Consider the following 17947-nt stretch of genomic DNA (forward strand, 5'->3'; position numbering starts at 1 on the left):
GGGGAATACATTTTAAAAGTCACCTTCCCAACACTGCTGGTATCAGATATCAGCACTGATACTGAAAAATGACACGCTCCATAAAAATACAAAGTCATGATATAAAACTGTACAGAACAACTTGACAAATCTGATGTGATGTGCAGTAGTTTCATTAGCGGGATGCACGCTGATTGTGTTGTGATAGTTCTCTGAAGGGGGAGTGACTTAGTGCTGGGAGCAAAGGCAGGGAAGACTCGTAGCGCAAAAAAATGAAAGTGAAACTTATAAAACATGTTAATGAGTTGTTGTTGTTGTTGTGCATTTTGAGTCCTTTATTATTGTTCACAAAGAATAAAAAGGTAGAGCATAACACAGTGGAGTCATGTCCCTGAAAACCTGACTGGACGTGCATGGGACCAGCGAACGTCCAAACATGTGGACATGATCAACGCCCCAGCCAAACACAGACGAACCCCGAGAATGTGCTCCAGGAGGAAGAGGTGGAAGAGGAGGGCAGTAGGGTGAAAAAGGCAAAGCTTTAGTAACTTATTTTCAGAATACTTTTCTAGCAGCAGGCGTTTATTTGAGTAATAGTTTTACTGAAGTAACAGTAGTCTTAAATTTTTTTCAAAAGGAACGCTTCCTGGACATCCCGAGGGCTCAGTCTGTATGAAATCAGCCATTTTCAAGGAATCTCCTTGTGAATCTCCCTATGAGCCATCTCAGATTTGGCTGAAAAAAAATCTAGAAATTTCTAAAATCACCAAATGAAAGAATCTCAAATTTTAGCTCAATTCTAGAGTTGTTCCTGAGTTATGGCCCGTTGGCCATGCTCACTTTTTCTATAGCCTTAATTTATAAACATGTTTGAGAGACCAGAACTTCATCAAAAATAGAGCTAGGAAGCTGAAATTGTATTATTGTCGATACAAACTAACTGTTGAACCTGAATATTTGAGAGAATGACCATTTCTGACAACAATCTCACACTTTTCTGAGCTTTCATGTGGATGGTGTAGAGTCTCAAATATGGACACAGACCAAATGTGATCTTTTTGGCTCCTTCTTTGGAGCCTCGGTTCCTCATGTGGCACTTTGAAACTTTGGCAGATTCTGATGAGTTTAAAGTAATAAAAACATCTACTATTAACTTCCTTCATTTCAAACTGATTTTTAGAAAAATGAGCTCTCATGGGTCATTTTTGGTGGAGCTTTGGGACTTTTCCACTTTATAGAAAGATTAAATTATCTTTAATAGACTTAAACACTATTTGCTTGTTATAAGGGAAGACAGTTGGAGATTATTTGTGGTACATTGTTTGGAAAAGTGTCATTAATCCTTTGAGAAAATTCAACTATTAACTCTGTACAAAATTATGAAAAAAGGTTTGTTTGCATTATTTATTCTATTTTTATTTGAGAAAGATAATTAGTTATCTCACAAAGAAACAGCTTTTCATGGTGTATGAGTAAAGCAACAAAAGTTAAGATAGTATTGATGGAAACTGATCAAAGGCAAATTACAATTGTAAAACTCTGCCTGTTAAATCACAAACTCTCTGATTCTATAACCATGACTTTCAGTATCACCATATGTGTATTTATATATTTTTGCACAAAAATATTACAAGCAGGCAGTAACATTAAGAAGGAAAAATTTGATACTGACACAAAAGTTACCAAAATACAACAATCTGTACAACTGTTATTTGTTCAACTGCTAGAAATGACATTTAAAAAATTCAATGTGAAAAACAACCTCAGTATAAAATACCAACATACTGGACAAATCTGCCCATTCTGGTCCCTTTACCACCTCCATGTAGATCATGTGTGTTTGTATCTTGCACACTAAGTGTTCCTGACTCCTAATGAACTTCAGAAGTCATGTTTGGATCCTGTCATAATCTGCAGGGTCAAGGTGACAGTTTTATGCTCTTCTTCTTCTGGAACTTTAATACAACAGATTCTGTGCTGAAACAGGACAGAACATGGTTCTGTTGATGTTCAGGAGGACACATGATGGTTCTGTCGTCTCCATTCATGAATCTCACATAGACATCACCATGTTCATCTGAACACTCTGAAACATTCCCAATGAACCACCTGATGTCATAAATACATGCATGTACTGACCTGCTGGTACAAGAGACAAATCTGACACAATCTCATTTTGTATTTCACAAACTGACACTTCAGAACATAAATTATCTTGAGATATTCTCATTTCTAATTTACCATTTACAGAGGAATAAAACTGTGGTGTGATCTAGAACCATTCACAGTCTTTGTCTTGCTGTAGCTCTTCTAGTTTGGTAATACGTTCATGGTTTGTAATGACTTTAGAGCTTGTAAAGAAAAATTTTACATTCTTTATGTTTTGTGAGGCTCACTCAAACATCTGGAGTGAGGTCAATATTTGATTGCTGTCAGTTGTCTGAAGACTGGTCCTTGCAGCCAAGTGTTTTACTGTGCCACCAAAACCATCACAAACAATGTACCACAAATAATGTCCAATTGTTTTAACTTATAACAAGCAAATAGTGTTTAAGTCTATTAAAGATAACTGAACCTTTCTATCAGGTGGAAAAGTGCCTAAACTCCACCAAAAATGACCATGAGAGTTCATTTTCAAAAATTCCATTTGAAATGAACAAAGTTAATAGTAGATGTTTTTATTACTTTAAACTAATCAGAATATACCAAAGTTTCTCTGGTAAAAATTTGATCAACATCTAACGGTGCCACATGGGGAACCAAGGGTCCAAAGAAGGGGACAAAAAGATCACATTTGGTCTGTGACCAGATTTGAGACTCTACACCATCCACATGAAAACTCAGAAAAGTGTGAGATTGTTGTCAGAAATGGTCATTCTCTCAAATATTCAGGTTCAACAGTTAGTTTGTAAATATCTACTTGGAGTAAATAGATCTTGGACCTCAAAAAGTTAAAAAAATAAAAATAAAAAAAAGCGGCAACCAAATGTGACATTTTGGGGCCCACAGCCCCCTTAATAAAGACACACAATATTTGACAACAGATTTAGAATCTATGACCAGGAATCTACAATAATACAATTTTTCAGCTTCCTAGCTCTATTTTTATGAAGTTCTGGTCTCTCAAACATGTTTATAAATTAAGGCTTCTGAAAAAGTGAGCATGGACCATAAAATTTCAACAGGCCATAATTCGGGAGCAACTCAAGGGATTGAGCTAAAATGTGAGATTCTCTCATTTGGTGATTTTAGAAATGTTTTTCAGCCAAATCTGTGATGGCTCATAGGGGAGGGTGGCTGATTTCACATGCACTGACCCAGAGGACAATACACAGTATATAGAACACAATGGTGCTCTTTGGGGAAGTCAATTTAAAGATGCAAAAAACCCAAGGCACTCACTGGTTCAAATAAAACGTCTTTATTAATTTATGGCATGTCTTAATGGACAACTTACAAAGTCCCAACGCGTTTCAGCGTTTTGCATCTTTAACAGTCCTCTTACTTGAATAAAAGTTGTGGTTCCTATTCCCAATGTAAGTCTATATTCCAAAAACTTTATGTCGACAATAAGACATGTAAACATAGTGAGCATGTCTCAGTGGGGCTGGTTTCTGTCGCTGGATGACTTTGAATAACTTTCTTTCTCAGTATTCTCAGTCTTGAAACTTGATAGCTCCTTCAAAGCCGTGGTAGGTGAAGGGTTCCATTCCCGGGGCACAGGTCTCTTGGGCCAGACAGGCCATGCGGTTGGTGTCACAGCTGCTCTCGGAGCCGGGGCCCAGGTACACGCTGTCAGGAGAGTCAATGGACGGGTCCTCGTTAAAGTAGTTATGGGGCCGCAGCAGGACTCCACCCCCGCTTCCCACGGTAACAGTGTTAGGGATGTCCTCTGCATGAGGGATGTGGAGGAAACCAGCCGTCACCCAGGCAACCAGGTCCTGGACAGAAAACAATTACAGGAAAAGTTTAGACTTGTTTAATAATGTTATGTTTTATTCATTCATTAATACTGCCCGATTTTATAGAGTTCATGTATGCAGACTTATAAGTGCAGTTACATGAATTCTTTAAAGAGGGAGTTGTTTTTAGAGATTATGCTAAATCAACTTTTTGGAGTTTTCTATCATGTGCTCACATTGTTCCTCCTTATGGTTAGCTGTGAGATTCTGTACACTGCTGTTAGGTTTATGGCACTCTCTGAAGGAGGGGCTCAGAGCATCAAAAATTAAACTTTAACTTATGTTGTTAATACGTTGCTTTGGACAAACATAATTTTTTCACAATAGTAAAAGGTAACATGGTGATCTAAATATGTTATCTGTTAGCAGTTAGAAGTCCCCTCTTTTAAGGATTATTTTAATTTCATAAGAAGGTGAAATCCAGACAGTTGTTGGTGTGAGACCATCAAATGAAGTAACTGAGGAAGTGATACAATGGACTTTGAGAGATCAAGAGTCAGAGTAGTGGTGGAGATGGGCTCAGACTGGTCGCCATGACGACAAACCTGGTTGAGGATGTTTTCGTTGTCCTGGATAAAAGTGCTGAAGTCCACCGCTGGACTCCACATGTTGTTCTGACTGTAGAGGCTGCTGCTGGTCTGCTCCTGGTCCTTGTGTTTGGTGATGGACACTTTGTATCTGGCAACACACAGAACAATGTAAACTTATGACATCTTTGTGAAGTGAGATACAAACTGATCTACTGCCACATGTGTTGTGGTGCTGGGTGTCAGGAGGAACAGTCAGGGTGCACAGACTGCCTCCTCCACACATGAGACGCCCTATCACTGTAGCACACACTCGCCCTTATCTAAGGCCCAGATAGAGAAGACTGTGGGGCTCAACCAACCTCTGACATGTGTGTGGACATGCAGCACTATGGACCAAGATCTCTCTATACTGTGTATACTGCACATACATCTGTGTATACTGTATACTGCATATATATCTGTGTATACTGCACATATATCTGTGTATACTGTATACTGCACATATATCTGTGTATACTGTATACTGCACATATATCTGTGTATACTGCACATATATCTGTGTATACTGTATACTGCACATATATCTGTGTATACTGTATACTGCACATATATCTGTGTATACTGCACATATATCTGTGTATACTGCATACTGCACATATATCTGTGCCAGGGGTCTCCAATTAAATTTCCCTGAGGGCCAAAATATTTCCACTTTGCAAAACTGGGGTCCACAAAACATCTTTTTAGTTTTAGTTTTATTTGCCAAAATACAACAGTAAAATCAACAACTGATCAACAATAATAAACTCCACAACATCTAACTAAAAACTTCATTTATCCAAAGCACACAATGTTTCTTCTTTCATTACCACAGCATTTGCTGGAAAATCTTAAATTGTGTAAAGAAGATTAAAACAATCCCACATCAGAAATGCACTGTAAACAGAACTAATGAAAAATATCTCTTTACACAATGATGTGCCCCCTGCTGTCATAGTCCTAGGGCTTTCCTGCTTCCACAAAGTCCCAGAACACAGAGATGCAGCAGTGGCATTCTCTTGAGCAGAGGTCCATTTACTAAGGCTGCACACTGACTGACTGTATGATGCTGTCATATTTGATATGCACTTCTCAGATTTTTCTGGGTAACTGGCATTAAAACTAGCAGCGTGAGAAGTGTTGAAATGCTGCTTAAGATTTTCTAGTCTGCAAACAAATCAAACAAGTAGGGTTACCATGCTCAGGCAAAATAAAACAAAACTCCTCTGTCCATTCACACTTGAACTGGCTTTTTGCTGTCCACTTTCCATTTCTTAGAGAGCCATTCTGCTTGTCTACATTAGCATCATGTGTCTGCAGTCGAGCCTATGGGTTGAGCTAGTCAATAAAAGAGCGGGCACAATGTCAAGCGAGGGATCACAAATCCCTCGCCTGACAGACTAAATAAAAGCCTAATAATTAATCAAACAAGCATGGGGATGGTAGGTATAATAGGTACAATCCACACAACCGTTTTATGCACACAATGTCTCAATCTTATAATGCCCCATGATCAGCTGCAACAAACACACTACTACTTGACCAATGGCAATATGACAGAGTAACTACATAACTTATTGAACTGAAAGAAGTGTCTCATTATGTAACAGTAGTACTACTTCATTACTGTATTGCCTCGTAGGGTTTCTTACTCCATTCAGACAAACAGCAGTCCTCTTCTTAGCCAAGACGGTCCTTGTCTTTCCCATCAGAATAACTGCACGCTAAATTTGTGTCGGTCTCCTTCTCTCCTCCTTTAAATTCTAGCACTCTGTGAAACGTGAGGCTTAAGTCACATGATCAAACTGACACGTTTTGTTTGTTAAGTAAGTCAATTTCTTTCTAAAATGTAATTAATTAAAAATGTAAAACATGTATTTATTATTTGTATGGTGTAAATGTGTTGAATGTGTTTCAAATGCAAGACAAACAAATATAAAAAGAATTTCCACTTGCTCCCTGCATGCATGTTTAATGTTTAAATGTTTGGTTTAACAAAATGCACTGACTGTATGCCAAGAGAGAGAATAATATACACTCATATTAACCAATGGACGGTGTTAGATATTATACACCCCGAGTGAAGAGGGAGTTTGGCCCTGAGTTACGTTGGTAGATTATGTATCTGATTTGCCCCATTCAGATTGGGGTAGGGGGCTCATGGGCCGGTCCAGATCTCCTCGGGGTCCTGGGTTGGCCTGTATATTAGAGACCCAGGCTCCATACTGTGTGTATATCTGTATATACTGTATACTATGTATGTAAATATTGTATACTTTGTGTGTATATAGTGTATACTATGTATGTATATACTGTATACTGTGTATGTATATACTGTATATTATATGTGTATACAGTGGGTACAGAAAGTATTCAAACCCCCTTAAATTTTTCACTCTTTGTTATATTGCAGCCATTTGCTAAAATCATTTAAGTTCATTTTTTTCCTCATTAATGTAAAAACGGCACTGCATATTGACAGAGAAACACAAAATTATTGAAATGTTTGCAGATTTATTAAAAAAACAAAACTGAAATATCACACAGCCATAAGTATTTAGACCCTTTGTTCAGTATTTAGTAGGGCTCTGACTGGACCATTCTAGAACAGTCATGGAGTTGTCCTGAAACTACTCCTTCATTATTTTAGCTGTGTGCTTAGGGTCATTGTCTTGTTAGAAGATGAACCTTCAGCTCAGTCTGAGGTCCTGAGCACTCTGGAGAAGGTTTTTCTCCTGGATATCCCTGTACTTGGCCACATTCATCTTTCCTTCGATTGTAACCAGTCGTCCTGCCCCTGCAGCTGAAAAAAAAACCCACAGCCTGATGCTGCCACCACCAAACTTCACTGGGACTGTACTGGACAGGTGATGAGCAGTGCCTGCTTTTCTACACACATACCACTAAGGATTAAAGCCAAAAACTTCTATCTTGGTCTCATCAGACCAGAGAATCTCATTTCTCATCATCTTGGAGACCTTCAGGTGTTTTTTATCAAACTCCATGTGGGCTTTCATGTGTCTTGCACTGAGGAGAAGTTTCTGTCAGGCCCCTCTGCCATAAAGCCCCGACTGGTGGAAGGCTGCAGTGATGGTTGACTTTCTAGAACTTTCTCCTATCTCCCGACTGCATCTCTGGAGCTCAGCCACAGTAATCTTTGGGTTCTTCTTTACCTCTCTCCACAAGGCTCTTCTCTCCTGATTGCTCAGTTTAGTCAGAAGGCCAGCTCGAGGAAGAGTTCTGGTCATCCCAAACTTCTTCCATTTAAGGATTATGGAGGCCACTGTGCTCTTAGGAACCTTAAGTGCAGCAGAAACTTTTTGTAACCTTGGCCAGATCTGTGCCTTGCCACAGTTCTGTCCGTGAGCTCTTCTTCAGGCAGTTCCTTTGACCTCATGATTGTCATTTGCTCTGATGTGCACTGTGAGCTGTGAGGTCTTCTACAGACAGGTGTGTGGCCTTCCTAAACAAGTCCAGTCAGTTTGATCCAACACAGCAGGACTCCAGTGAAGGTGTAGAACCATCTCAAGGATGATCAGAAGAAATGGACAGCACCTGAGTTAAATATGTGAGGGTCACAGCAAAGGCTCTGAATACTTATGGATGTGTGATATTTCAGTTTTTCTTTTTTAATAAATATGCAAACATTTCAACAATTTTGTGTTTCTCTGTCAATATGCAGTGCCGTTTGTACATTAATGAGGAAAAAATGAACTTAAATGATTTTAGCAAATGGCTGCAATATAACAAAGAGTGAAAAATTTAAGGGGGTCTGAATACTTTCCGTACCCACTGTATACTGTATACTATGTATGTACATACTGTATACTGTGTGTGTATATCTGTATATACTGTATACTATGTATGTACATACTGTATACTGTGTATGTATATACTGTATACTATGTATGTATATACTGTGTATGTATATACTGTATACTATGTATGTACATACTGTATACTGTGTATGTATATACTGTATACTATGTATGTATATACTGTATACTGTGTGTGTATATACTGTATACTGTGTGTGTATAGCTGTATATATGTAACTGGTGAATGAAAAATGCATTCTTTTTATATCTGACATGGGTTATACAACAAAAAGTGCACACCACAGACATGAGGAAAATCTGAGACTTAAAATCTCCAATTGCAAAGACTGCAGTGGGATCTGTGTGTGGACAACAGGATACAAAGGTGTGAGCGCACCTGCATCAGCTCTTTCCTGTCTGTTTCCTGTCTGTTTCCTGTCTGTTTCCTGTCTGTTTCCTGTCTGTTTCCTGTCTGTTTCCTGTCCGTTTCCTGTCCGTTTCCTGTCCGTTTCCTGTTGCTCTGAGACTCTGAAGTGTTCAAAAGATCAGAGCACTACATCTCTAGTTTAGATGAAAGACAAAACTGTGTTATTGTTAAATGTGGTGCAAAACTTCAGATACATGATTTTTAATGGACAAAAGATTGGAGTAGAGTCACTCTGGAGAATCTGCAGCTTCAGCTCCGTGCGCTGTGTGGATGTAAATACAGTAGACACACTGGAGGAAGTACTCTCGCCTTTTTACTTTCAAATAACACTTCAAACTGGATTCACAGCCCAGACGTTTTGTGGACTGGACTCATTATTTGTGGAGGACAAATTCTATGGATAATGTGGATGAGATGCTACAGATTAAATGTACTAAACTCTCTTCTCAGTATTTTCACTGTTTGTTTCTTGTGTCTCTGTGTCCATCACTCCTCTGCTCCTGACACTCTGTTTTATTGTCTGTTATCATAGTGTTGCCAATGTTTGGTAGTTCTGATCTGACAGTGACACCATACACGAGGATCACACACGCACACACACACACAAAGAGTGTGTGGGGGCCTTAAGGCAGTTATTGTTTGTGATTTTAAAGCCATTAAATGAGGGCCGTCTGCTCAGCCTCAACCACCATCCAGAGTCCTGTTGTCCTGTTCATAGCGAAGACCAGAGGTATTCAACAAACATTTGAGGAGGTCCGGTTAGAGAAAATCTCCTCCAGCAGAGGTCCGGGACATCAGAATATCTGACCTGTGTAATGATCCTATGAGTGTCTGAATGTATGAACAATAGACGTCAAATCAACCAAAGTACAAGTTAAACACATTTCAACAAAATGTGTTAACACTGAAGCACAGAGAAGGCCTACATTAGATACATTAGATACAGGACTGCAGTTGAAAATGAATTAGAGAAAATAAAATGGCTAAACTGTACATTTTAAAACAAAAAAGCAACAGCTTGAGTTTCCCTTTTTCTTCATCTTTTACATCTCAGCTTAACCGTCTCAATACATTTTTCAACAGATTTCTCAAAACCTCGTTCTTCTGTCTGTGTCTGCATTCAGAGGCACCTTGAATGCACAGCTTTGATCAGCTCAGTAGCATCATGATTAGTTTGTATGTTCCTTGGTCCATTAATTTTGTGTAGTTTTTAAAGTAAATATAACCAGGATATAGTATGAAATGTGCTTTTTCTCTAGTGACACATGAGAATATGAAGACAAGCTCTCGCCTCAGTTGAGTGCACTGACCTGGCCCAGGACATGGATCTCTCCTCAGGCTGGCTCTCAGGGAGGTGGTCCCCGGCGAAGCTGTACACCTGCAGCCTGTAGGAGCGTGGGTGGCCCCAGCGGTTGGTCTGGTTACTGGAGATGTGCAGGTACCGTGGAGTCTTCGAGCCGTGACGCAGAGCAGCCTCCTGTGAAGAGGGGAGAGGAGAGAGTCAAGACTCCAACAACAAGGGCCTGTGACCATGACCACAAGGACAGTAGTGGTCCATGTGGCACCACAGGAGAGTATTGTTCATTTAGTGCTGTTAACGGAGTACCTGTTCAGTGTGCACAGTCTTCTCCACCAGGTGAGGGACCATGGCGTGGTGCTCGGGTACCCAGGGCAGAGATATGTTCTTGTACTCCATGTCTTTGGTCTGGAACATGTTCTTCACTCCTGAAATGTACAGAGAATTATGGCCCGTCTTTATTCAAACACGTTTGTGATTGGTCTAAAGTCTGACGTCATTCACCTGCGACGTCCAGGTCAGCTTTGAAGTTGATGAAGTGCGTGTGTATGTTCCCGAGCACGTTTGGCGCCACCTGGTGCCCGTGTTTGAGATTGCCCTGCACGAGGAAGGAGGACGTGATGTATCCTGTCGCGTGCACCTTGGCCTCCACTGCGCCATTTTGGTAGAAAATGAAATCCCATAAATAATCGTAATTTGCTATGGCGGTGATGGTCCTGACAACAAGCGCAGTACTCGGCATTCCGCCGTAACTGTTGTGGAAGAAGTCCGCAAAGTGTCTGCGCAGAGGCTGGCCCAGGTACAGCTCGAAGATACAGATGGAGTTCCGAAAGCGCATGGGCTGTGACACGTCTATGTACCTGTACGTGTCCACGTACGTAGCCTCATATGGACAGTCCACGCCGCGCACGAGCTCATGCGCAAAACGCCCGATGCCGATACTGGAATCCAGGAACTTAGTCATTGCTAGACCAGGAGTCACTGAGCCGTACACGGTCATGGCCTCCTGCACGCTCAGCTCATAAAGGATGCGCTCGTTTCTGAAGCGCACGTCGAACACGCGCATGCCAGTGAGCGAGCTGAGCCCGAAGGCAAAGCTCCAGTCCATGTACAGCACGTGGTTGTGGCTCACGCTGTAGCGCGCGCCCTCGGGGCTCACGAGCTGCGGTCCGAGCTGCAGGGATTTGGTCCGGGGCTTCAGGGAGCCGTAGTCCTTCGGTGGTTCATACACAATCTTCTTCACGGTGCCCGCGCTGTACGCGTCCCGCAGCTCGTCCACTGACGCAAAGTACTGACCGTTGTAAAAGAGGCGCTCCACGCGCCACTGTGACGTATTGATGCTCTGGTGGTTCACGAGCACCTCAAAGCCCACGGGCTGGATGTAGAATCCACTCAGGTCACGGAAAAACGAGATCCAAGTCTTGCGCTCTCCCGCGCGTAAACCGCGCGGCATCGCCTCAAAGCCTTTCAGTTTGTAGTCATCATTTACCCCGAAGCTCTCCCGCAGGAGCGCGCTCAGGGGCGCGTTAACCCTCTCCTCCAGAAACTTGAACAGAATAATGTACTCTCCAACGGTGACAGTGCGCGCGCTCAGCGGCAGCTCGGTGCCGTAGCGCTCACGCGTCACGTCGCGGTGGGAGTTGGGGTTGGGCAGTGGTCCCACCGCATACTCTTTAATGTAGCCCTTGGTTCCGTAGAAGACCACTACTGTCGCCTCTCTGCGCGGTGCGGGGCCGCGCGCGTCCAGGTACTCCAGAACCTCGGCCTTTCGTGGCACGCGCAGGTCAATGAGGAAAAGAAAGTTCTCATCCGGTCTCGTGCCCTGGCGCGTGGAGATGTTCAGGTCCTTCTGTCGGAGCATGTACTCCTGGACCTGCGCGTACTCGTCCCGGCTCAGGTCCGCGAACACGCCACTGCGCTTGTCATGTTTCCCCCGCGGCTCATGTTTACTCCGGGCCGAGCACGTGGGAGTCCCGCGGGAGTAGACCACGATCAGAACGAGGTTGAGGAGCACAGAGACGAGCACGAGCAGCCCCACGCACCATTTCACGAGAGAGTTCATCTTTCAGAAGTGAGGCATGTGTACCGGGATGTGTAAAGTTTGTCCTCACTTTATTACGCGGACCTCCGCCCTCCCAGTGCGCGCGCCCTGAGCGGACGCTCATCTGGATTCACTCAAAACATGACCCCATTTCAAACTCACAGCTCACAGAACACAAGACAAACTGTGATGCACTCAAAATATTCAACTCATGACAAACACATGGCGCCACTCTGCGTGTCTGACACGTGTCTCTGCTCTGAGTGACAACAGAATTAAAGTGTTGGTTCTGACAATGGTCACATCTAATCTGGATTAATCCTGTTAATTATAAAAGACTAGAGTGAAATACCACCATGAAGACTTCTGTATGCTGTGTACTGTGCATATACTGAAAAGTACAAGTTGAAACCTGAAAAAGTTGAAAGAAAACACACGTGATTTTATGGAGCTGAGTATTTTGTTGTTGTTGTTGTTGTTTTTCATAGGAACAGACTTCATTAAACATCTCAGCCTCATGTTGGTGCTTCTCCACAGGCACATGTGCATACACTTACACATACACTTACCCAGAGTCAAATAAAGTGTAAAATCATGCACACATCAATAATCATGTGTATGAAAACACAAATGTAAGAGATTTAAAGAGAAGAAGTGAATCAGCTGGTCTCGTGCACACTGCAGCTCAGACCATTCAGGCATTTCAAGACAAATAACAAGTACAAGTATTTCAAATCCCCTCAGAGGCAGCAGGGAGCCAGTGAAGGGCAGAGATGTGCCAACTGAATTGCCCTTTGGGATAGATAAAGTTGTTGATTGATTGATTGATTGATCAATTGATCAATTGAAAGCCTGGGCATATTGTCATGTACCTGTTGGGACATTCTGTGTTCTAATGCTGAAGGACATACATTTGTCTGTCATGTCATGCTCTCAGGAAACACGTATGATATAAAATAAGAAGTGACCCAGGAGGAGAGGTGTAGATGTACCTGACATTATATTCTATGTCATGCAATACAGGAGTTTTCACTGTTAAGTGATTTTTAATTATTATTATTAAAATCCCTGATCTTTGCAGACTGCAGTGGGATCTGTGTGCGGACAACAGGATATAAATCTGTGAGGCTGTGATGGCGTCAGCTGTTTCCTGTCTCCAGTAAAACCAGTCGCTCTGAGACTCTCAGGTGTTCAAAGATCAGACTCTGCACGTGTAGTTTTGATCCAAGTCAAAAGTGTGTTGTTATTATTTGTGTTATTATTTGTTCAGATAGAGGATTTTTAAAGCATAAAAGATTAGAGATAAAGTGGGGAAGTAGAGTCACTGTGGAGAACCAAACTCACCTTTTTACTTTTATAAAGAACACCTCAAACTGGATTCACAGCCCAGACGTTTTGTGGACTGAGGGTCATGATTTGTGAAGGACAAATTCTATGGATAATGTAGATGAGACGCTGCAGTTTAAATGTACAACTTTATGTGAGGTGAGGAATAATCACACACACACACACACACACACACACACACGCACACACACGAGGAGTGCAGCAGCTTCAAAATTGTACAGGAAGAGTTGGGTCACACCTCCTCAAACTCGAGGAGAAGCAAATCACAGCTAAATTCTCTTGAAGTGTGAGGCGACTTTAAGACTAAGACACGTCCTGTGCAACAATTCATCAGCTGAAAGGCCCATGGGTCAGTCTGTATGAAATCAGCCGTTTTCAAGAAATCTCCCCTATGAGTCATCACAGATTTGGCTGATATATATAATTTTTTTTTAATTTCTAAAATCACCAAATGAAATTATGTCAAATTTTAGCTCAATCCCTTGAGTCATTAGTATTCATCTACCATATGTATTATTGTAGCTTCTTGGTCATAGATTCTGAATCTGTTGTCAAATATTGTGAGTCTTTTTTAAGTGGGGCGCTGTGGCCCCCAAAATCTCACATTTGGTTGCCGCTCAATAATTTTTTCAATTTTTGAGGTCCAAGATCTATTTACTCCAAGCAGATATTTACAAACTAACTGCTGAACCTGAATATTTGAGAGAATGACCATTTCTGACAACAATCTCACACTTTTCTGAGCTTTCATGTGGATGGTGTAGAGTCTCAAATATGGACACAGACCAAATGTGATCTTTTTGGCTCCTTCTTTGGAGCCTCGGTTCCTTATGTGGCACTTTGAAACTTTGGCAGATTCTGATGAGTTTAAAGTAATAAAAACATCTGCTATTAACTTCCTTCATTTCAAACTGATTTTTAGAAAAATGAGCTCTCACAGGTCATTTTTGGTGGAGCTTTGGGACTTTTCCACTTTATAGAAAGATTAAATTATCTTTAATAGACTTAAACACTATTTGCTTGTTATAAGGGAAAACAGTTGGAGATTATTTGTGGTACATTGTTTGGAAAAGTGTCATTAATCCTTTGAGAAAATTCAACTATTAACTCTGTACAAAATTATGAAAAAAGGTTTGTTTGCATTATTTATTCTATTTTTATTTGAGAAAGATAATTAGTTATCTCACAAAGAAACAGCTTTTCATGGTGTATGAGTAAAGCAACAAAAGTTAAGATAGTATTGATGGAAACTGATCAAAGGCAAATTACAATTGTAAAACTCTGCCTGTTAAATCACAAACTCTCTGATTCTATAACCATGACTTTCAGTATCACCATATGTGTATTTATATATTTTTGCACAAAAATATTACAAGCAGGCAGTAACATTAAGAAGGAAAAATTTGATACTGACACAAAAGTTACCAAAATACAACAATCTGTACAACTGTTATTTGTTCAACTGCTAGAAATGACATTTAAAAAATTCAATGTGAAAAACAACCTCAGTATAAAATACCAACATACTGGACAAATCTGCCCATTCTGGTCCCTTTACCACCTCCATGTAGATCATGTGTGTTTGTATCTTGCACACTAAGTGTTCCTGACTCCTAATGAACTTCAGAAGTCATGTTTGGATCCTGTCATAATCTGCAGGGTCAAGGTGACAGTTTTATGCTCTTCTTCTTCTGGAACTTGAATACAACAGATTCTGTGCTGAAACAGGACAGAACATGGTTCTGTTGATGTTCAGGAGGACACATGATGGTTCTGTCGTCTCCATTCATGAATCTCACATAGACATCACCATGTTCATCTGAACACTCTGAAACATTCCCAATGAACCACCTGATGTCATAAATACATGCATGTACTGACCTGCTGGTACAGTGTCTTCCCTTATAACAAGCAAATAGTGTTTAAGTCTATTAAAGATAACTGAACCTTTCTGCAGGTGGAAAAGTGCCTAAACTCCACCAAAAATGACCCATGACAGATCATATTCAAAAATTCCACAAGTTAATCGTAGATGTTTTTGTTACTTTAAACTAATCAGAATATGTCAAAGTTTCTTTGGTATATACAGAAAAATCCCGCACACCGTCTTACTTGCAAACTGTGAAATTTATTAGGACAAACCGTGCAACGTTTTGGCACTAGGCCTTCGTCAAGCAAACAGAATGAGAGCTCAGGTGGCCATCTTAAATAGGGTGTGGACAGGACACCCTATTTAAGATGCCTGACGAAGGCCTAGTGCCGAAAACGTTGCACGGTTTGTCCTAATAAATTTCACAGTTTGCAAGTAAGACGGTGTGCGGGATTTTTCTGTATGTTCTGGGGCTGCTCCCTCTCCTCCAACGCACCCGTCTCTAGTAGTTGATGTGCGAGGCTCTCATTCTCTCATAAAGTTTCTTTGGTAAAAATCTGATCAACATCTAGCTGTGTTCATATGGGGAACCAAGGGTCCAAAGATGGAGCCAAAAAGATCACATTTGGTCTGTGTCCATATTTGAGACTCTACACCATCCACATGAAAGCTCAGAAAAGTGTGAGATTGTTGTCAGAAATGGTCATTCTCTCAAATATTCAGGTTCAACAGTTAGCTTGTAAATATCTGCTTGGAGTAAATAGATCTTGGCCCTCAAAAAGTAAAAAAGTAATTGAACAGCAACCTACAATAATGTAACTACAATAATGCAAAGTCTCAGCTTCCTAGATGTATTTTTTATGAAGTTCTGGTCTCTCAAACATGTTTATAAATTAAGACTTCCGAAAAAGTGAGCATGATCCCAAAATTTCAACAGGCAATAACTCAGGAATGACTCAGGGGACTGAGCTAAAATTGAGATGCTTTCATTTGGTAATTTTAGAATTTTTTTTGAAAAATTTTCAGCCAAATCTGAGATTGCTCATGGGGGAGGATGGCTGATTTCACATGCACTGACCCCGATGGCTCTGACAAAAGCTAGGAGATAGGAGAGAGGAGAGGAGATAGGACAGAGGAGAGGGGATAGAACAGAGGAGAGGAGATAGGAGAGAGGAGATAAGATAGAAGATAGGAGAGGAGATAGGAGATAGGAAATAGGAGAGAGAAGAGAGGATAGAAGATAGGAGAGGAGATAGGAGAGAGGGGAGGAGATAGGAGAGAGGAGAGGAGATAGGAGAGAGGAGAGGAGATAGGAGAGAGGGGAGGAGATAGGAGAAGAGATAGGAGAGAGGAGATAAGAGAGAGGAGAGGAGATAGGAGATAGGAGAGGCGATAGGAAATAGGAGAGAAGATAAGAGATAGGAGAGGAGAGAGGAGATTAGATAGGAGAGAGGAGAGGAGATAGGACAGAGGAGAGGCGATAGGAGAGAGGAGATAGAAGATAGGAGAGAGGAGATAGGAGATTAGATAGGAGAGAGGAGAGGAGATAGGACAGAGGAGAGGAGATAGAAGATAGTAGACAGGAGATAGGAGAGAAGATAGGAGATAGTGCTGCTCCCTAGTGTGTGTGCACAGTCGGTGCACATGTTCTCACAGTGGAAACATGTCCAGGTCTGCACACACATGTTCATGTGAGTGTTGTCGTCTGTGGGCTGTGGGCTGAGTCAGTGAAAGTTCAGTGTTGCCCTGAGATGTACACAGATTGAATCATTCATTCTTTAATCTTTCCTTCAAATGACATTAACTTCAAATTATAAATAAGATGTTAGAGTTACTACTTACTCACTCTTACTTGATAACAGTGGCGGACCGTGCTTAGGTCTCACACTTAGGCCTTCAGTAGTGCTCCTTCTGAAACAATCCACTCCTCAAGAACTATTTTACGGTTATAAAGGCATCTCATTATACAGGAACACAGTATAAAGAGCCGTGGAGATTCCGTGCACGGAGAGGTGAGGAGCGGGACTAAACAGGAATAAAACAGGTCCAAACCAGTTCTAAACCAGGACTAAACCAGAACTAAACCAGGATGAGTGTTGGGACGGGTCCAGAGGTGTGCCCGCGTAGACCGTTGGTTGACTGCAGCCTAAAGGACTCGTTTAGACCTGGTTTAGACCTGGTTTAGACCTGGTTTAGACCTGGTTTAGTCCAGGTTCAGTCCTGTTCAGTCAGGAATCGTGTACCCCAACTTAAAAAATCCCCACTACACCACTGGTCATTAATAACAGTAATACATAGTAATAATCATTTGGATTGGTGTAGTTGGTGTACTTACATACATAGTTTGCTGTTTTGGCTGGTTTGCTCTCTGACTGTCCAATCACAGGTCTGAACACGGTGATGTCGTACGTCTGTTAGAAGGTCCTGGTGACACCAACTCAAAATCTGATTGGTTGAAGCAGCTGTTTATTTTGTGTTGCAGGGCCTGCAGAAGGGATTGTGAAGGCCTCAGGTACACTGACTCTGCCTGGCAACAGATGACAGCTAAAATGTGATTGGTCAAATGCTTTAATATGAAACTAGGTGTCTGGAAGCAGCACAAGCATTGGAAAAGCTCTGATAGGAAGCAGACAGACC

General features: G+C 41.4%; 1 protein-coding gene across 1 annotated transcript; it reads right to left on the minus strand.

The window, feature by feature from the left end:
• Positions 1–3384: 3384 nt before the first annotated feature.
• LOC110167837 (primary amine oxidase, liver isozyme-like) lies at positions 3385–12114 on the minus strand. Its single transcript, XM_055152791.1, has 5 exons — positions 10557–12114; positions 10362–10480; positions 10066–10232; positions 4487–4619; positions 3385–3920 (listed from the first exon to the last, which is right to left on the minus strand). Exons 1-5 carry the CDS (start codon positions 12112–12114, stop codon positions 3636–3638), a joined length of 2262 nt encoding a protein of 753 aa, XP_055008766.1. The 3' UTR covers positions 3385–3635.
• Positions 12115–17947: the final 5833 nt, after the last annotated feature.

Source organism: Boleophthalmus pectinirostris, unplaced genomic scaffold (genome assembly GCF_026225935.1).
Source record: "Boleophthalmus pectinirostris isolate CB_2022bp ecotype Guang Dong unplaced genomic scaffold, ASM2622593v1 HiC_scaffold_17, whole genome shotgun sequence".
NCBI classification, from domain to species: domain Eukaryota; kingdom Metazoa; phylum Chordata; class Actinopteri; order Gobiiformes; family Gobiidae; genus Boleophthalmus; species Boleophthalmus pectinirostris.